This window comes from Anas acuta, chromosome 1, assembly GCF_963932015.1.
Source record: "Anas acuta chromosome 1, bAnaAcu1.1, whole genome shotgun sequence".
Classification (NCBI taxonomy): Eukaryota; Metazoa; Chordata; class Aves; order Anseriformes; family Anatidae; genus Anas; species Anas acuta.
In genome coordinates, this window is record NC_088979.1 from 127795872 (window position 1) to 127818004 (window position 22133).

Sequence of the window (22133 nt, forward strand, 5' to 3'; positions counted from 1 at the left end):
TATTTAAATTTCTCTCTAGACTAGTCTGTTCATGGAAAGCTGTGAATTTGCAAGCTTTCAGCACTTTATTTCAAGGCTAGCTGGCAGTTCCACGGAACATGGAAGGAAATCTACATACATGTGGCATAAATGCAGTGGCCATAAAAAAAAATAAAAATACCCTTACATGCAAACATACCCACACACACACACACACACAAACAAATCAAAGAAACTTAACTTTAACACATATCCATTTATTGCATCAGTTCAGAGTAAGTTTAACTCAACACTGAAATGTACTGCAAAATTAATGTACTACTTTCTTTTGCTTGCAATCCATTTTGATTGTTTAATGTGTTCAAGCCAGACCCTGCAGTTCTTGTTCAGATGCTCACTGACAGCCCTGGGGCTCTCACCTGAGCATGGGCTATTGAACCAAGTCTGTAACAAGGAGCACTAACCATGAAATGCACAGCAAAGGCCATCAGAACAACTGGTCAGGTGTAACTTGATTAGCCATGTAGAGTCATAGGACTAAATGCAGAACAAGAGGACTTAAAATACAGATGGTTAAAAAAAAAAAAAAAAAAAAAAAAAAAAAAAAAAAAAGATTATTGAAAATTTCTTCTTTTTAATTTTTCAATTATAATCAAATTTATTATACTGGAAAAATTTTGGTCAGTCCTACAGGCAATCTAGAAGAGAGCTGAGAGTGCAAAGTTGGAGAGTTCCCCCAGATTTTGAAAATATTTTCACTCTATTGTTTCAGATGAGGACAATACGAGAATAAAATAAATCAGCTTAAAGGCCAAAGTTTCAAGGATATTTTTTGAACCTCCAAATGTAAACCAGCTGTTGAAGTCAGTAATCAGACTCCGTTGTGCTTAGAAAAACTGAAACATAGGCAGAGTTGGGGAGAGGTCTTGTTTGTTTTTCACATATAAGTTTCTTCACTCTCCTCTGAAGTTTGTGCACCAGGAAGAATTTCTTTTTTGTTCACCGTAGCTGGTTCTTTGCTGGTTGGTCTTTCTGCATTTTTAATATCTGTCATCTCCTTGTCATCTGGTTTGAAGCGTCTCATTATTAAAACAAAGAGCACTATGTATAAGAGAGAGCATCCTGCCCGTAATCCAGCAATGAGACCAAGATAGACATTTCTTAAAAAAAAACGACAAAATACATTTATGTTATTAGTACTTGCCACTTCTGAGTGATACCAAACACATTTAGGCAAAACCATTTATTCTCAGCCATGTCTCTTTCCACATTTTGGGGAATAAAAAAAAAAAAAAAAAAAAAAAAAACAAAAAACATGATTTTCAGCCCCAGGCAGTCCCTAATCTGGTCTATACTCCTAGCAGAGATGTTTGCTCTCTGAATAGTTCTCCCATTCAGCAGATGGTTACATTCTAGTGTAGGGACATGAGGAATAGTGCAGGCTGTCCCAGCCTTCCTCCAGCCCCTAAAGGGAAGCATGCAGTTCTGCATTTAGTGCACCAGCAGCTGTTTGTGTTGCCTCTTCAGGTGGATTTTGTGAGGTGTTTTATACATTAGGAAACAGATAAATGAGGGATGAGGAAGAGCATTCTCGGTATTACGCTTACGCTACAGTCATTTGGTCTCCCACAAAGCCAAAGTGTTGCAGAATTATGCAGTGAACTAATGGTCCATTAAGGGAACTAATACTGGTGATGTAAGGGAGTGCACAGCAATGCCATGTGTTACATTTGATCAAAAGTACGTGGCTTATTTGATTTATTAAGGATTAGTCAAAATATAGAGTTATGGTGCTTTAGGATCCTAATCTGTTTATTGACAATTTATACGTGCAAAATATACTTTGGTCTTTGCTGGTCAAAGCTGCCTCAAAAGCCAAATTCCCAGTCCCTTACTGAAGATTTTACCTTACCTGAATGCTTTTGTGTCATACACTCGGCAGGACCCAGATCCCCCGCAGCTTTTTGTCCCCCATTTCAAGCAGGTCTCATCTATCAAGGCACCAAAGTAAATAGGAGCTGGAAGTCCTCCTGCAAAGAAAATCTTATTACATGATCTCACACATGGCAGATCGTAGAGTTCAATGTCATAGCAAAGAAATGAGGAAATTAAACTCAGGGTTTCTGAATTATGGCTGCATAAAATGGGACTAAAAATCCTGCACTGACTTTGACATCATAAGACCTGTGAAATTGTTTAAGCAAATACCTAAAGGGTAGGTTGAACAGATGGAAGATTCTATGGGTGTGGGAAATGTTAGTAGTTCCATTTTAATGATATTTTTCTTACAATTATAACTGCTGTTGTTTAAAGAAATAATACAATCTAATTTTTAGTCCTTGGTATGGAATTACATGTCACAATACATGAATATCTACGTACACTAATGTATCTATTCAGGTATTATGCAGCAGTTTGCTAGTTAAAAATAACTAGCTTAGTGCAAAGGGCTCAAATTAAGCCCATGATCATAACCAAGTACGTTATTATGTTATTAACTGTGTTACTTATGTATTACTGAAAGAATCATTTTATACAGTTATAATGCTTTAATATAATCAGCAAGCTTTCATGTATAACTTGAATTTCTTATGAAAACTTTTTTGTAAAATCATAAGATTGATCCTCTGCAGCATTCAGCAAAAATGTGATATTAGGAGAGAGATACAAGTGACTACTTGGGTTTGTCTGCATGGGGAAGGTTTCAAAAGTCATGAGGAAAGTGAAGATAAGGCAAGGTTTGCTAGACGCATGGCAGACTACGTCACTGAAAGCTGCGAGGTTTATTTATTGTAACTAAACACAGCAAAGAAAATAATAGAGTACATGATAGCTGTAAATGAAAAATGGTCAACCAAAGGGAGCATAGGTGTTAAGGATATCTGGACTAATCATGCTCAGGTAGATGTGTCCAAAAAGGAAGGAAGGAAGGAAGGAAGGAAGGAAGGAAGGAAGGAAGGAAGGAAGGAAGGAAGGAAGGAAGGAAGGAAGGAAGGAAGGAAGGAAGGAAGGAAGGAAGGAAGGAAGGAAGGAAGGAAGGAAGGAAGGAAGGAAGGAAGGAAGGAAGGAAGAATGTATAATGCACTGTCCTTTCCCTGACTGATTCCTTCACTGCATAGAAAAAAAAATCTGGAGAGATAATCATACTATGTAATTACATACCAAAAAACACGTAGCAAGCTCCTCCAAACATTTTGAAATGCATTTTCTGCTTACAAATAATATTCTTCAAAATTTTCTTTTGTTCTCATTTGGAACAGCTAACTTGGGTCTATCTTACTGCCTACTTGAGTGATACAAGGAAATGAAGTTTACCTAGTACTCTACCACCTAAAGTTTCAATCCCAACAGCAAAGGATTTCAGGTCTGGAGAAACAGATCTAAAAAGGAGACAAAAAATAATACATTGTTTTGATTTTTTGGGGAGCAGTAGAATAAAATAGCTACAATGATGGCCATGCTGTGAATATCTGCACATGCTCCACTGCAAGAGTAATGTGGCTAACCTAGTGCATCTTATTCAACAGTAGTTAAAAACATTCACCAAAGTTACAGATTATGTGTTGAACCTCATGTTGATTTCAGTGGATGAACTCCCATTGAAATAGATGGGAGTATTTGCAGAAACCTCTCTTGAACCAAAGGAGAGCAAATTGCAAAGGTTTTGGGGAGAGGATGCACAGGAAAATTGAAGCGAACCAATTATAAGTAGATAGTTTATGTTCAGAAATTAAGCTCCAGGAGGCAGTCTTTGCTTTAGAAAAGGGGCTGTACCACTCAGTGGTGAAGGTGCAGTCCTTGCTAGCTACATACAAATAAAATCCATCTCTGTTTCTAGCATTTTACAGGACAAGCAAACTTGAGTCACCTGGCTGTAAAAGCACCTCATTCCTACCAGTGGAGACAGAGCCTGTGTCCATCAGATGAACTAGAACAATTTACAAAAAGCAGCAGGGAGTAGTACCAAGCTGGCATAGGAGCAGGTATGGGGCTTGCTATGGCCAGCCTATTTCCCCAGCTGGGGCTTACACTGCATCAGTAGATCATCTTTTCAACATTAACATTAATGGCTTCTCGCTACACACAGTATTGTGGAAACTTCCCCAGCAAAGTTACCCTTGTCCATAATCCAGGTAAGGAGTAAGAATGTCTACAACAAGAAATACTGCAGAATAATCAGCAGCTTAGGACAAAGAGTCAATTAATCATGTGCACTGAGTACTGATGATTGCTATTCACCCATGAGTATGACTTGAAAGAAACTTTCATACGAAAGGCAGAGAACATTGTGTTTTTTTTTTCTTTTTTTCTTTTTTTTTTTTTCTGAGAGTAAAATAGCAACGCTGCTTTACAATTGAAGGAATAAAAATAAAAATGATTGCTGCTGAAATAGTTCTGTTTGTACCAGCTTGAAATAAAATGGAAGGCTTCTCACAACACATGAAACATTCTGAGGCAACAAAGCTTAACAAAGGTGAATGTTTTTCTCTTGAGTAATGTGAACAGTATAGTCACCTTGGACATGGCTTAGCATCACACTTATTTCAATTTCGTTGCTCTATTAAACACATCCCTGTCATTGGAAGTGAAATGTACTGTTTGCAGTCAATGTAAGGCTTACCCACTCCATCACCAAAGTATCTATTCTACTTTAAATTGGAATTAAGTGATAGGTTTCAGAGAACAGCTAAAGACACACAGCCCCAGTTTAGTCAGCATACCATTCCTCACAATACAAATCAAATGGTAGATACTATATTCTGTTTCTCTTTCCCCAAGCTTTATGGTCAAGGTAAGGTAAAGTATTTCACCTAAACATAATCATGTATGTAGGAGTGCCTCCTAAGGCTAAAATAAATGCACATGCAGTCTGTAATGCTAAAAAATAGGGAAATGCTTTGGTACAGCTCTCTCTTTGGCATTGTCCCAAAACTGCAGAATTGCCAAGTCCATGTCCTTGTGCTTCCACACAGCTGCAATTGTGAAACACCTGAAAGGAGAAGATGGGGAAAAAAACATTTAATCAGAATTTAGTGACTCAAAACTATTTTAGTATCTATATTTCTCCATAACAGGCAGACTGTTGTTTATGCTTAAAGGATATGCTTAAAGGACCCCCCTAATCATCTTTGCAGACTGATGGCCAAGTTCATTGGTATGCTCCAGCTATGCCACACTGCTCCAAAGACACAAAACAACTGTGATTCTAATTTCATCCATGCCGTTGCTAGGACTGAAGGCATGCTATGTAAGCTAAAGATGGGTGAAAGCTATAAAATTCAGGTGTGAATTGCTATCCAGCCATTCTGCTCAGGGATCCAATGAAGCATATAAGTAAAATTAAAATTATATAGATACAGACCCAATAAAGCAGTCATGGATATCTGTTCTCCCCCTTTACTCCACTCTCATGAGTCCCCACCTGGAGTACAGCTTTCAGCTCTGGGTCCCCCAGCACAAGAAGGACATGGAGATGTTGGAGTGAGTCCATAAGGCTGATCAGAGGGCTGCAACACCTCTCCTATGAAGATATGCTGAGAGTTTTGGGTTTGTTCAGCCCGGAGAAGAGAAGACTCTGGGGAGACCTTATAGAGGCCTTGCAGTGCCTAAAGGGGGCCTACAGGAAAGCAGGAGAGGGACTCTCAGGGAATGTAGCGACAGGACAAGGGGTAATGGCTTTAAACTAAAGGAGGGTAGATTTAGATTAGATACAAGAAAGAAATTCTTCACTCAGTGTGATGAGGCACTGGTACAGGTTGCCCAGAAAAGCTGTAGATGTCCCATCCCTGGTAGTGTTCAAGGCAGGCCGGATGGGGCTTTGGGCAAGCTGATTTAGTGGGAGGTGTCCCTGCCCATGGAGGTCTTTAACCTCCCTTCCAATGCGAGCCATTCTATGATTCTATGATCTATATCGTTATGTATCCAAAACAGCATTTGATGCTGGATTGAGTGTGGGCTGTTGCATGTTTTTTAAGTTAGCAGGAGGCATGGGTTAGATAGCCAATTCCCCTGAAGTGAATGAAGCAAAAGGATATGGCTCTGAATACGAACCTGAAAATGTTGCCTGTCTATTTCAGTGTTGTTAAGTTAGGGCAATTCTGCTTCTGGCAGAAGACATGATCATTTGCACACAAGTAATATGACAATTTTCTTCTTTTTTTCACTGCTTTAAGCCCTCGCTTAAGGGCTGCTTTTTAGCAGATACAGCATGATTAATTTACTGCCATTTGGCACCTAGGCTCAGACTAGGATTCTGTTATAAATTAAATATTTGTTTAGATATTGTTTCTGTCCATAAATTTCATACCTGAGGTTGGTTTCTATGTATTTTTCTTCCAATGTAAAACTTCAAGTTTGCTGGTGTAGCAAAAGGAGACTTTTAGTTCAGCTACCTGGATATAGTAAGCATTCATCTTCAGCAAGGGCCAAGGCTAACCTAGTCAGCTGTTCACTGGAGCAGGCCAGGACCTTTCACATGATCTGATAACACTGATCAGCTTTTAGAGTCATAAACTGCAGCCAAAAAGTAGTAAAAAGCAATTATAAGGGCAGCAAAACTCTAAATGAAGCAGATATCTGTCCATACAGTGGCAATTTAATTGGTACTTACATTAATATACATACATGCCACGTCTTTCCATTGTAGTCTGCTTAAGGGCAAACCATTTTCTAAGGCTTTGGCCCTACCATATCCAAACCCAGCTGGGGTAGTAGTAGTAATCTAGTCCCAGATGCTTTTTATGCCTCCAACAAGCAGTCCCAATGGGGCCTGTCTACATCAAGCACAACAAACTGCTCTGTACTCTTGATCTGAGCCAAACCAGCCAGTTTGGCCTAGGGTGGACTAAATAATGCTCATACAAAATGTTCCTCTAATAGATCCCTGGGTCTGCTGTGCTCTTGAGGATGATCATGTGGCTATGGCCTATTGACTGAAATTAAAATGATGGTACCTTACTTAAAAGCAATTTATCTAAGAATTGGAAAAGGATAATCCCATCGCTTGCAAAAGCCTGGATTTCAAATGTCTGGCTGGGTACCTTGAGACTTCTGCAAACCTACTGTTTCTGTTGGTCTTGCCAAAGCAGGATTTTTAGGAGTGCTGGAAATCTCTTTGATGGTGATGCACTGAACAAAACAGCCAAATGTAAAAATAGGTCTCTTGATTGTACAATTTAGAGTTATTGCCTTCTTTCCTGAGCTACAACATGTCAGGAAAGCAGGAAATTCCAACATGGTTTATAACAGTTTGTGAAACCAGCAAGCACAATTTTATGCAGGTCTGCCTCAAATGAGTTGACACTAGAGGACTTAGCTGGTGTAGTGACCAGAGCAGTAAAAGTCTGGTCTAAAGCAATCCGCTCTTATCTGTGTTGTATCTACACAGTAAGAGATCTACTGAGAAACTTAAAGACAAAATTATGGTCATCTTGCTGAGAATATATATATATATATATATTAAATGAAATAAAATTAAAAGCATTCAAGAAATGTAAGTCAAGAGTCTGATGTTTCATGTCTTCTCTGAGTAGCTCACTTACCTCACCACAATTCTTTTAAATACCCAACCTGCAACCTTACACACACTCAGTTTCTACTACAAGGTTAAACAGTACAGAATGGACAACTGTTTCTACAGGATTTCTTAATCACAAAGTCAAAAAATAATGGATTGAGAAACCTAGTTATCGGTGTAATCATTTGTCTATATATTTACCATATTCTTTCCTGTCCCGGTTGATGATTTACATCCCGCAAAACAGGCTGTCATGTAAGTGATCCCATTGTCCCCACATACAGGATCCCACTGATCCACCTCACAGCTGCAATCAGCATTGCAACTGGCCATGAAGCTGTTTTTGGGGGAGGAAAGTTGTTTCAATCTGGATGAAAACAGAAAGAAATAAAATAATTATTTAGTAGAATTAAATATTCTAAGAAAACATCAGGGAGCAAGCAGGAAAAGTGAGTAGAAAGTGAAGCAATCAACAAGGACAGATATCTGCTACCATCTAGATAACTGTGAAGTTGTTGTATGGAGGCAAAGTTAATTTAAGCTAAACCAAAGTTCTCTTGATATTTTTCATCATCCAATAGCATTTTTCTGGATTGTTGCTGAAAGGGTATGGAACTTGAAAACTAGGTATTTTTTGACTGGAAGTGAATATTTGATATTACTTTTTCGTTTGAAAGTTCTTCCCAAGGATAACAAAATCATATCTAAAATCTCTTATCACTTGTGTCATAGAATCATTAGGGTTGGAAAAGATCATCTGGTCCAACCATCACCCTACTATCCATGTCACCCACTAAACCACGTAGACTGGCCTTGCTTTCCCCTAGCAGTAGAGATCATACCATGCTAGAAGTGACAAAACAAAACTACATAAAAATATAGCAGCAAGATATCCTTGATAGTTGTTCACTTAGTCAGAGCTGGGTAGTGGCAATGAAAGTTGCATAGGTCTGAGTGGGAAGTGCTGCTTCCACATTAGCTCTGTTTGTGTTCAGCAACAGCCCTGCACCTGAATCAGGCTTGAACACAGTTTCTTATCAGATATAATTTCTTGCAGTAGCATATCATGGACCTCTGTGTCTTCCACCTTGATTAACATTTCTGTGAGAAACACCAAATTCAGGCTCCAAGGAGCTAAACTAAGTGGATGACAACTAGAACTGAGAATGTAAAAAGTGGCCAGAAGTTCTAAGGGCATGGTAGCAGAGCTCAATTTTCAGAAAGTGTTAGGAGACCACTGTCCACAAATAACCCCTGCTTTGAAATGATTCCCTATTCAAAGTGTTGAAAATTTGCCTTTTCTTCCTTCCTGTCAATCCAAAACATACCTCAAGTGGTCCACATTTCTCTTAAGTCCTTTAGAAAGGAAAATAATTGTGTAGTTCTTTAAGTTGGTAAAGAGGTATGTAACTCCATACTAACCAGAACAATCGTGTCACATGATAAATTCTCCACTAACAGTTCGCCTGGGGAATCTGTAATTGCTCTTTCAGTATTCACTGCCTTGATGTTTCTGCTTATTCTTTAACTCACTCTGCAGTATCAGATGATGTGCTCAACCACAGCTATCTCCACTGGATAAACCTCTGACATCTTTTATGTAACTATCCTTGGAGCTGACCTAGGTTTCAGGTTTGTCAAGATACCTAGGTATTTCCCTGAACATAGGCTTAGTTTCAAAAAACACAGGCCTGAGTTTCTGTCTGAATTGAAAATCTATCAAGCCCTGCTGGATTTGGTTTAATCCTTTTAAATCCCTTGAAATTTGTTGGACCTGACTGAACTAAACTTAAACAGTAGTCAATTGTGGCAAGCTGCTGGGGTCAGCAAAATGTTCTCCAGGATGCATGGCCACAGCCCTGGTGAGGGAGGGGAAACGTTTCTGTGGGCAGCACACCATCCTGCCATAACAATTTTCTACTTCTCAGCTGAAAAGATGGACACAGGCAGGTTGGCAGCTCCAGGTACCAAGAGAGGATGGAAACTGAGTACCTGTTCAGGTCAGTAACTACTGATCTAGAGGATGATCCCTTCTAGAGGCAAAGCTATTGGGGGGGGCTTTGGTGAAGCCATTTTCCACACTCTTTTTAGCTCCCGCTCCCTGTGTTGTAGCAGGGGACCAACTTTAAAGTTTTGAAATAGACTATAAAAAATTAAATTGCATCTTAATTAGAAATCTGCCAGCATTCAAGGGTATACTGACAATATAATTCAATAAACACTTTAGAAAAATAAACATCCAGTTTAAATGACATTTCAAAAAGAAAATAAAGATATTCTTCATATCCTCAGCACTAGGTATCATTTCATCCTCACATTTCTGTTTAAGCAGAGAGGATTTTCTTGTATCACCTGCAAAGGAGCAATAAAGTGATACATGTATAATCACAGCAGCTCCACTGTAGTTGAAATCACACTGACTGACAAAAGCAGGTGACCTAATACACTTCAATTTCAATGAAAATTAATTCTTTCAAACAGACTGTACATATATGCTTATATTTTATGCAAGAGTGAGTAGCAATATGCTACAGTAAATCAACAGTAAGGCCGTGTATAATCCAAATTCAAATTCAAATGTTTCCTAGGTTAGAAGGTTTGTCGTCCAGATTAGTTTGGATTGTAAAACCGGATTAGATTATGAGAGTAGAGGAAGACTACTAAGTGTGTGTACCATGTTCTGCATGAGGCAGGTAACAATCATGGAACAAAACACGGCCAACACAAACCAAAGGGAATACGAACCCAGAGTAGGGCACTGTCAGACCAGCCAGCTGGAGCACCTCACAACTGCATGTAAAGTACAACAGGTTTAATAGATACGCTACTATAAAGGAGATGCATGCAAACTTTGTTATTCCAGTTATGTCAAGTTTGAATTTCTTGATCAGATAGCCTCCTAGAAACATCCCCAGGATTGTGATGGGCAACAGTATCACACCTGTAAAGAAAAAATAACAGAAAGATGTTAACTGTTGTCACTTGGATAGACCGTTTTTAGAATAAGTGTCAGGTACTGGTAGTTTCCAAAAAAATCAGATACTGACCTTTTTTTGGACAGATCCTTTGAGGTTCTAGGAATTTTTATTACCTGTAAACAATTTAGCTTTTTTCTTCATTTTCTTTTGAATTTTAAAAGCCCAGTGTGGAATTTCCTACCTTTTATTACACTGTTGTTTGTATGCATACTGATGTAAGAAATTCTAAACAGGTGCCTGGTAGAAACTGGAGTAAATAATACAAATATCTTAGCTCATGGGTATTTCTTCATCTAAAGTAAAGCCTTACACTTCCTGACAGCTACCAAAAAAATCCCCAGAGCAGAACATGAAAGAAATCTCTGTCTGGTTTTGCATCAGGTTCCATCTTGCTCTGAGAGTTAATCGGTTCAGCACTTCACAAACTCCAGTTCCAATACTTAGATGCCAAGCAGAGAGTTTTTGCAAGGTTTTATTGTGAAGGGTTTATTTTTTTCCTCAGTGTTTTTTTGTTGTTTGGTCTTTTTTTTTTTTTTTTTTTTTTTGAAAATGTAATTCAAAACAAGACAGGAAAAATAGAGTTCTTCCCACTTTTGTCTCTGACCCACAGCAAAGAAAATTGCCTTCAGATTCATGTAATGAAATACAAGTTCTGCAATGTCCTCAAATACCCCGGTATCTTGCCATGTTATGAGATCATATTAATCCATCACTTTAAGATTAATATAATTTCTGCATTTTTATTTATTTATTTATTTATTTTTTTAGAACACTACAAAGAACTTATTTGTAAGGGAACCAGAAAATAGAAGAAGAGTTTTGAGCTGAATGAAATGACCTGGAATTTTACTGTTTGGTTCCCCATTGTATATAATATTTATATTTGTAATGAAAACTGAAGAGTATTTATACAAAGGTTTTATTCTGAAAAAGATGATCAGAAGTGTCATTATAAATTTTCTAAATTATACTTTTTTTTTTCTTTTAGTTGATATTTAGTTTCATTTTGTGTAGATTTTTTGGTCCCAAAAGCATAAACCCAACCTCATTCTTTTAAAAAGGTTTCAGCCAAAAAAAAATATATATATATCTTTCCAGTTCTAATAACCCTCTAGCTGACTAAACTGGGTAGATGAGGAAAATTAGCACTAAAATTAACATCCAGTTTCAAAACATAGTAGAAAATTAATAAATTTCTATGTACTTTTTGCTCACCATAAAAGTTCAAATAAGGTCCTCCTAAAAGGGATACAAAATAGCCAAGAAAACTTCATTTTTAATATTGGAATTTAAAAGTAAAGGCAGGTACCTACCAACTAGAAAGATTGCTCTTGCCACTGATACATTAAATTGCTGTTCCATAAACTTTGTCTCATAGGTTATCAACCCAACAAGAGAATTGTACTGCAGAATGGTGAGGAACACATACACCAGGAAAACTGGATTTCCAAACAGCTTCTTCAAAGTTGGTAGGAAATCTGTAATGGAGAGATATATGCTGTACACCCTGCTAAACACAGAGAAGAGGTATTTTTGGCATCCTATAGATAATAAGACTAATTTAATTAGTGTCTGTCTTGAAGGTTATAATTCTATGCCTGTCAAAGCACGTTTGCTCAAGTGAGAGTTTTCCCCATTGTCAGCACATGACTTACAGAATTATTACTGCATGACGCAGCAAGGCATGGTGGATGCAGGACTGGGAATCAGAAATTCTAGATTATCTTGTATGTGACAGGACTGTTCACCAGTGGCTTGCAAGGCTGAAAACCAATGCCTGTACAGGATAGCTTCCCTAGAGGAACATTAAGACTCCCTAGTATATACCAGGCGAAAAGGTTGTTGCCTAAAAGCATGAGCCTCCACAAAATGTATGAAATTGCAGGTACACAGTTTTCTGTATTCAGAAAAAGGCTCAGCCAAAGGCAAGAACCTTTCCATCTGGCTGCTGGCACATTTGCCTAAAAGATCACATCAGAGCACTTCACTGGGAAGTGAACTACCACCAAATGAATTCACACACATGCATACATGCAAATAAACCCTCTGGGGACTGAGTACAGCAATGTGTAGTTGGGTCTGGTTTTGCCTGTACTAGGTTAACTCAGCATCACGGAGATCATACATCAGAACCATGGATTTAGTGAGAAATCTTCAGCTGATAAGGTAGTACTTAGCCCCTTGTTTCCCTCACATTTTTTGGTCATGGGAAAGCAGTAACCTGCCAGCTGTGGATTGCTCATTAATGAAGGATGGGATGTTTTCTCCCTCTAATGATTATAGCTGTTTGACTGCTACTGGGTTGAAATGAGAAAATGCTCAATGCAACAACATGACCTTTTTCCAGATGTCTGATATAAAAACAGCTTTAAAACATCTTTAAACTGTGACTGAAACACACCTTTATCAATTAATATTAATAACATCAATAATTAATATTGTTAATAATATAACAAATGAGAGAGAGCATTTGTGTCCATTATTTGCATTACAAACACTTGCATTGTGCAGAGGATTGCACAAACCCATACTCAGTTCAAAATGGACCCCGAGAGAGAATTCTCATGCTAACATTTGGGCAATAATCATTCACCTTTTACTGCCTCAGAGAACTTCAATTGTGGCTGAACTGAGGGGTCTATTTTACAGTGATCTTGAACAGGCAGATGACTAGTCTTCAGATTTTGCTCTTCTCCTTCTTTCAGTAAGGAGTAAGGCAGAAACCAGAAAGGCAATGAAGCAATGAAGTTGACTGCTCCACAGATAAGCAATCCAAGCCACCAGGCACCAACCCAGCGGGTATCCTTGGGATTTATGCTAATGGCATCTATAAAACAGACAGGAAAAGAGATTAGATATCATGCAGAGCAATTAAATTGTCTATATGTGTCCTTACATGCATTATTTAAACACCAGAACAGGGGTATTTATATTTCACATGAAGAACTGAAATGCAGCCTGTGTCAAATCAGTCCCAGGATGCCAAGCATAAGACACGCCATTGTCTTCATCTGGACCGTTGGTGGAATTTCTGTGCTGCAATCTTCCAGCACTTTCTGTGGGGACAAGTGACAGCAAGAAACCCCTTCACCACTGGAAGAGAACCTCCTTTTCTCAATTTCCTCCTTTCCTCTTTCTTCCATTCTCAAACTTAACAGTTTTTCCTTGATGTTGCTCAGATTTTCCATGGGATTAGAGACATGAGTGTGATTTGAACAAGGAAATGAGGTTTCATCAGAATCTTTGGTGCACGCTTTTTAGGAGAATATATTTTTTGCCATCAAAAATAACACGAGCAAAGGCCTTCCACTGTTCTAATGTGGGGACAGCCTTCAATTTGCTCACTTGTTCTCAGTTACGCAGCAAGGGTGCAGAAAGGGCATGTGCCAGCATGTAAAGAGGCCTAAAATGTTTCTGCAGTGAGGGTGAGGACTTAAAGCAAGATCTATCACAGTCACGCTATAGCACTGCAGATACTAAAATAGAAATAACATCAGATTTTGGGTAGGAAAACCCTCTGGAGAGCCCCCCTTTTTGGAGCAGTAAACTGGGAGTGTGCTTCCTAGCATGTTAGGTTCCTACATACATTTGATGCACTGACTCTTACCGATATCCGCAATGCCAATATCGACCCAGAGGCTGGCACAGAAAGATCCAAGCAGGAAGCCCAGGGTTGGCCCAAACATCCCTGAGGACCTCACCAGGCCTGCAACAGAAGGGAGCAACACAGAAGAGTGAAGAGCATGCTGGGCAGATGTGGACACCTGCTCCTCTGAGAAGAGAAGAGGAGAGGGAGAGGGAAAGGAAGAGGGAGAGGGAGAGGGAGATTTTAAAAAACAGCACACATGTAGCAATGGCCTGGACAGGTGTTGTGCAGCTTTTTTCTTTAAGGTACTGTATGCTATCAGATAAACTAAGAAACTTGGTGTGCAATAATTTTGCATACATAAAGTTTTTAGATTAACTTCACTCCTGCATAACCTTTAAATTCAAAAGTAACTTAAGTAAGGTAATTTGTTTGTATTGTGATGAGAAAAAGCCAAATAAATAAGTTCACTGTGATATTTTCCTACCATATTTTTGTCTATACCCTTTGTAATTAGTAAACAAACTAAACAAACAGTAAATCATGTAAACATATCAGTTATTCAGCTGCTGCACATTGATATAGCTTAGCCAAGCCCTTGTATTGATGAGTAATTATAGCATAGAACCTTGAACTGTTTTTAAAATTTACAACATATGTTGGCCTTAGATGTGCTTTTAATGAAGTTGTGGGTTTAGTAGATACATGCTCATATGCTAGTGCTCAATTCAGTGATGAAATTTCATTAATTCAAACCTTGCATTGGTGAGAAAACTATGAAGGTGGAGTACGTCTCATTAAATAACTTTGAGTATTTTTCCTCTTGCGTGATAAATATGGTGGATACTGTCCCTTAATTACCCATACTATCATTTATGTTTGAGTAAATCAGAGATTATTTTTTTTTAATGGTTATTGAAAGCTTATATTTATAGGCCAGATTCTCATATATATCATATATGATGATATATGTATACGTATATGTAAGTGTGTGTGTATATATATATATATATATATATATATATATACACACATATATTGGCAATTCTATGAGCACCTAAAGAGAAGTGAAACATCTGAAGACTGTAAAATATCTGAATAAATTAAGTGTTTGGTGTGGGAAAGTATTTATGAAGTAACCACTCAGTTAGAGCAGCTGGCCTCCACGAAAATGATCCCAGTATTTCTGTTTCCTGATGAAAGTCAGTGGCATGTGGAGACAGATCATTATACTTTTTAGTCATACTAAGCAGTGCCCTATGCAGAAGAGCTTCTCAGGACTGTATGCAGAGTACCAATGTACATTGTACCAGCCCAGGACCATGTTGGTGGTACCTCCTCCTGGTAGAACTACATAAATTAAACGATTCTGTAAAACTCAACCTGAAAACTATTGAATTTCCTAAGGAAAAAAGAATCAATTTTCTGTCTCATAGATTTCTATACCCAAGATATTATCTCTATTAAGTTCTGTAAGATAGCTCTAAAAAGCATGATTTTTACTTTTCTGTTCCTTTATATGGTAAATCTAGTTTTATGATTGTCAATTACCAATTTCATCTTTTCAGTCAATCAATCAATTTAGTCAGAATCTCAGAGGCGATTACAAGTATTTTGGATAATTCCTGAGTGTAACTTCTGAATCTGTCAGTTCTCTTTACAATACTTCCATTTCTGCAACCGGCAGATAACCTCTTCTCAAAAGCCATCTTCGATGGCCTAGCACTGTAGCATTACTTCCTGAAACTGTCTTGCCATTTCTATGATTGTTTCAACTTCACCAAGCTCATTTCAGGGATCAGTTTCATGCACCCCCAGTCAGATATCAAGGTATTAAATCAATTTGGCAATAAATTAATAAGCATGGGCGTATGTCTTTCTGTCTTGGGCAATAAGTATCTTCCATCAAAACAAAAACAAAATCCCTATTAGAAGGAATTTGTTACAACACCCTGGCAAGGTGTTTTTTGTTTGTTTGTTTGTTTGTTTGTTTCCTTAGGTAACTAATGACTATAAAAAGCTTTCATTAGGAAGTGTGCTGCTTGTAAAATTCAAAAAGTCAGGTAAAAACTTCTGAAGTGCATGTTTGCATTACTGCGATGAAGGATAATTCTCTCATCTGTGGAATGATGATTAAGAATAATTTATTCTCTGAAGCTGTGGTACTAAAAGTGATATGCCAGCTAAGGAAGGTATGATTTCTCACTTCAGAGAAATTAGTATATAACTAAGTTTCTCTTCATCACAGAGAAAGCTGGCACTTGTAGCAGAAGCAACTGAAAGAAAGCAAAAGGAGCATTCAAGAAATATCCTTCAAAGATAAAGATGAGATCTTTTCTGCATTGTTTTTTTTTGTCTGTATACACCACAGAACTGTCCAGAATAGAGCAGATTGATAGATTTTATTTTATTATTATTATTATTATTTTGGTCAGTATTTGCTTGGCTATAGAAATGTTAGAGAAAAGAATGATAAGCATAAAAATCACTCATATGTATATTACCTATGTAGAATGCAGAGTTTTCTTCTTTAGAAAAATCATCAATATATGAAACCCCCAGTGGCATAACTGGTGCTTCCCCAATTCCACGTAAAAGGTTCCCCATCAACACAAAGAGCCACAGGTAGGAATTTGATGTTTTCTCACATCCTGCAGGTCATAAATATTTACATTTCTGTGAACATAATTATTATTCTGTTATTGCAACAGAAAAATAACATAAAATATGTTTTTCATGGCCATGATGGTGTGAGTTTGTATATATCATGGTTTCCAGCTCTTATGTTTTGCTCTTATATTTGTAATAAAAAAAAGGTGTATGAGGTGGGGACAAGCACTGGAAGGGAAAAGAGGATGTATAAAATGAGGTATCCAGCATCAGAGCTTTTGCTTACCTGAATTTTTCATTGTGTTAGGTGTTTCTGTAGTATCTGAGACTGGATGGCCGACAGAGGATGCTGGGGAGCAAGCTGATACACTCGTAGAAGAGTTGTCCACAGTAACAGCTATCCTTTCATAATTATAACTGGAAAACAACTGTGTAAAATACAACTGACACATGAAAGAATCTGTTCTGCAGGAAATGTGTATGAGCCTTATGTTCATGGGCATCTTGCTATGTGAAGGCCGAGTAGACGGACAACTCATTTCGAGCACTTTCATTAAAAAAAAAATAGATGAAAAATGAATCTTTTTTAAAATGCTGTGACCTTTCTAACCCCAATAGTTTCTTAAGTTAAGGAGGCAAAAAGCTGATTCCAGAGTTTGAGAGATCATTTGTTATACTGAAGAAGGAATACTGAGGAAGAATATATCCACATCAGTCTACATACAACAGTGCTGATGTTTTTCTATGCTTGCACCCAGTTTCTTACCTATGTGACAGATGTGTAACATAAGAGATATCTGTGTTAGTTTAAAAATAGCAAGCTCAGGATCTAATAGCAATCTGTGTCTATAAAGAGATTAATGCAGGCCATAAAACCCATGTGGCAGTTTGTATTTAAACAGACAGTTTCTACATCATAGCTGAGTAAATTGAAGCCAGCTTGAGTATATTAATGCTACATTGGGATAAGTGGGGAGTAGATATTCCCTCTGACTGTACAATCAACTGGTAACTTTAAACATTTTGATGGATGACATTGAGGTACCCATGGCCACTGGGTTTTTCTGAGTGTTGTAGAGAGTAGGTAATCTTCAGAACTCAGCTGTGAGTTTGGTTTAAATCAGAGATTTCCTTAGTTCAGCTTCTAGCCCATGCTATCCCCTGCAGTGTAGGTTCCCTGCTATTTCACAAGCAGAGCAGTGACTGTGGCCACTTTCTGTATGGTGTTCCACAGATATAATTTTTTCTGTGATCTCCTTATAACAGATTGGTCTTGGAGCTAAAGAGCAGATAAATTACAAGCAAAGGTAAACTACTTTATTTTTTGAGGGACAGAGAAGCTTTATTTTCAATTGCTATTCAGTAAGGATGTTGAAGGATTAGAGAGGTATGAATGCTTTTGACAGTTGTGTAAGCAGTATGGCTTAGATCTGAAGGTGTATTTAGATATTTAACCCTCCTGAGGTTAATGGAGATAGATAAATACGTTTGTAATTTTAAAGAGCTCAGCCTGAAAAACTACCATGGAAAATGAAGCCTCTTCCATCAAGATCTCACTAGAATTCATTGAAGTATGAAAATAGGTAAACATTAATAATAGTAATAGAAATAATCTACCTCTGGAGAAAAATTCAACCTACTTTATCCCTAATTACAGATAAGGCTCCATAGCCAGAACCTTAGGGTCCTCTTTCATTTACCGATTGAAGGAAGTCCTATTTTGGAAAGAAAACCCAAAAGTCAATGCTAAAAAAAATCCACCTACTAAAACCATCTTGTTGTCTGCAAGAAATCATGATCGTCAAGGTTTTAATTCATATGTATGATTAAAAACAATCTTCATATGATCAAGTTCAATTAATGCACAATGTCAAGACTCTCCATATTTACCGTCCCATTAGGAACTGAGGCATCACTGACAAAAATGCTCCTAATGACATAATGAGACATCCAACAGCAATTACTTTTGGTCGATGAACTCTTGGTCCAAGGTAGCTCACCAATATCATTACCATTAAGTTACCTGCGTCATCAGGAGAGATAATCAGTAAGATTACAAAATGAGAATATATTTAGAAGTGTTATTTTTCCATTTTCAGAAAGAGTATGCATACCTAACTCAAAGCTGCCATCAATAATACCAACAATTGATGATGAGATTTCAAATCTCCTTTCAATTTGACTGGACATGCTCTTCATGTAGCTTCCAGAAAGTCCTTTGGCAAAAAAGGAAAAAGCTAGAGCTCCAAGAAATATCTGAAGAGAGAAAATAATTGAGTTTGCAAAGCAATAAATTTTTCTTCATGGCTGAATGCCTCGGCAACAGAAAAATCAATGCTTTGTTTTCTAATTCTTTGTGGAGTGGTTCCTTCCATTGCTTTTATTAAAACGGAAGATTTTACTTTTACTTTTAGGACTGCCTCCAAAGCCTCTTCCAGTACAATGAAAACAAATGTTGACATGGACTGTGTGTACCTTTTACCTTTCTACCACATACTACTGTTTTCTTCCTTAGGAAAAACTTGCAGCATAGTTGTTTGTTATTGATTGTATGACTATGGAATGTGTTCATTACTCTTACTACTTCTCTTATTCTGAAAGACATGGATGAAAAGATATACATGCTTAAGGAACTATCACTATGCTTACAACAAATATTTAATCGATTCACTAGTAAAACACAGCCTCATCTTTTAATTGCTGAACACATTTATTGACTTCTGTGTGCTTGGAATAACACCCTAGAGCACTGTTTCCAACACATGTAGTGTAAAACAGTACCACACTCAACTGAATTTTGATAGATCTTCAGATGATCATTTTCAGAATTCTAAAAAAAAAAAATATGTGGAAAGGGCTTCTCATCATACCTTTAGCTTTGAACAGTTATGGCACCCACCCTTAGCAGGAACCATACTGCCATTGCTGTCCTGGAGGGGTGGCCTGTCTTTGAATTTGCCAGTGGTTATTGTCTTGTCCATGCTTTTCCTCTTTTAGATCTCGTATGTTGGTCTTCCTGTCTGGAAAAAAAATGTTACTGTCATATCTTAAACACCGATATCTTATATATTCCCCTCTGTTTAATTCCTCTGGGAACTTATCAAATTTCCTATCCTGCAGGACCTGAAGGCCAGCTGAGCCCCAAGTGGAGGCCGTTCAGGTGTCATGAGGGCTTTTAGGCCCCATGGGCTCCCAGGCCATGGCAGTGTTCCCAGGACTGACCCCCAAGGGTTGTTCTGCTACACCCGTATGTGCAGTTCTCCCACATGAGACACCCAGGAGTAACTTGGACTCCCTGATGCAAGTCCACAGATGCCCAGAGAGGCCAAAACTCTCTCAGTCACCCCCAAAAAAGTTACTTCTACTGATCACAAATAGACTCTACTGCCTAATAAAGATACAAAGCCTCAATAAGCACTCTCACTTCAGTTTTGTAGTTTTCACTTCCAACTCCTACTCCAGTAGGATCCAGGAAAAGTAACTACAGAGAGCAAACACATGGATATTTCAGAGTGATCCACTTTATATGAAAGGGATCTAACCTTCTTTAAATCATCTGTAGTATCTGACAAATCAAAAAATATTGGGGAAAAAAAAAATAAAAAAGATAATTAATGTATGGTGAATTCAGCAATTCAGCCTGAATTCAGTCATTACAGGATGGTAGCTGAAAGACAAGTTCTGTATACCAAATGCATTCTTTATTGATTTGTGTTTTGCAGATGATTAACTTTATGAAATACTTGACTGTTAAATAAACAGAATTTGGACTAGTGACGTGGTTTTATTTTCACAGTGTTTAATGTCATGCTGCCAGCCTAAAAATCTGGCTTAGATTTACAGAAAATGGTAAATTGTATAAACACATCTTTTTTTATGCCTAATGACCATTTTCCATGATCACGCTACAAAAATCTGTATGTAAAAAAACAGTTAATTGTGGATACTAGCAGCATCTAAAATTAAATGAAGCCAAAAGAATGATACAAGATCTAATTCATGACTGTTTAAATAATAATAATAATAATGGTAATAAAGAATTTTGCTAGAGAGGTAAAACAACCCCAAGACCACAATGATTATTATTTAAAAATAATAATAATAAAAAAAATCTAACGTGCAGAATTCTATTTTTTGCACTTTATGTGATCTCTTTCAATCCTAGTGACACCAAGATGTACACAAACCCTGGTCTGTCCTGCACTGCTACTTAACAAGTAAGCAAACAAACACCAAATGGAAAGAAGCAGGAAGTGAGTGGGACGAGACACACAGCAAGAGAGGCAGAGACAGGGAGAGGCAGCAAAAGAACTTACTGTGTGCCACTTCGTGTCAAGCTGTTTCTTTCCTGTGCCCTAGGGCTTTCAGGCTGGATGCCAGTGCAACGTCACAGCAGAAGCACTGCCTACTCAAAGAAGTGGAGCACTCCACCACATTTTTTTAAACCTTGGATTTCCTTCTTAAGGTGATTGCAAAAGTTTCCCACAGTCACTGATGTAAAAGCTTTTCAAAACAAGGCAGGTTTCTTGTGCTGTCATTCCTTTGACAGCCTACCTGCCAGCATGCTAGTGGTACCAGCCTCTCCCAGAAGGAATAACTTGTTTTCTCCCTCACCTCTCTCTCCCTCCCACCCTATGTTGTCGTTCTCCCCCCCCCTTTTCTTTTTTTTTTTTTTTTTGTCTAAACACTAATGCAGCTTAAGCACCTCTCCAAATGGTTCTCTTTGCCATCCACCGTGAAGTGGCTCAGCTCACATAGAGGATCTCAGAGAGAGCAGGCTGTTTTCCCAAGCATCTTGCAGCCTCACTATCCTTATTGGTGCCTTTGATGAGGGTCAGCAGAGATAGTGAAGGATGGCTTAGGTCTTCAAGAGGATATAAATTGCACATTCCTGTCAACCAGCTTTTGATAGGGGTCCTTGGTTGTCCCAACGCTGATGCAGAGCTGGAAGAGGGCTGCCCTGATGGAGACCCAAGGAGAAGTGGATGCGCTCGGGAAATCACCGCTTCCAATTACAGACCTTCTGCCTATTAGAAACCAGGATTATTTACTGTAACTATGGGCAGTTCCTGCAGGTGTCAACAGGAGGTGTAGGATGACACAGCTATCCCTCCAAGCTGGCTGCAGGCTGGACAAACAGAACGCCCAGCTCCCACCTGTTAACCAACCACATAGAAAATCGGCTCTCACATCTAACAGGGCACATACAGAGTGTAAAACCATCTCCTCATTGTCTTCTTTACATAACTTTCCAGCTCAAAGGAAAAATTCTGACCTAGAAAGTCACTCCAGGTTTAGCAACAGATTCTCAAGAAACAGAGTTTCTGGTCAGTGAGTTGCATGTAACAGCATGATGCTCTCTTTTGCCAGAAACTTGAATTACAGAACCAGATTATTGTCTAAATAAAGGACCATTCTTCTCTGGTGATTTCTAAATACAGGAAAGAAAAAAGAAAAAAAAAAA

General features: G+C 38.1%; 1 protein-coding gene across 7 annotated transcripts; it reads right to left on the reverse strand.

Moving 5' to 3' along the window:
* Positions 1-215: 215 nt before the first annotated feature.
* Positions 216-21213, reverse strand: LOC137841622 (solute carrier organic anion transporter family member 1C1-like). Of its 7 annotated transcripts, none has more exons than XM_068654719.1 (16): positions 20986-21213; positions 19540-19689; positions 18784-18925; positions 18634-18692; positions 16956-17097; positions 16564-16710; positions 14081-14179; positions 13067-13300; positions 11787-11951; positions 10241-10436; positions 7697-7862; positions 5402-5500; positions 4791-4969; positions 3295-3359; positions 1892-2009; positions 216-1139 (listed from the first exon to the last, which is right to left on the reverse strand). In XM_068654719.1, the coding sequence occupies exons 2-16, from the start codon at positions 19648-19650 to the stop codon at positions 917-919; spliced, it is 2145 nt and encodes a 714-aa protein (XP_068510820.1). In that variant the 5' UTR covers positions 19651-19689; positions 20986-21213; the 3' UTR covers positions 216-916. The 7 variants fall into 7 exon arrangements, with proteins under 7 accessions (XP_068510820.1, XP_068510792.1, XP_068510811.1 ...); XM_068654691.1 differs by having other exon boundaries at positions 16956-17086; positions 18560-18692; positions 20986-21210; XM_068654710.1 differs by having other exon boundaries at positions 16956-17086; positions 18560-18692; positions 19540-19685; positions 20986-21054.
* Positions 21214-22133: the final 920 nt, after the last annotated feature.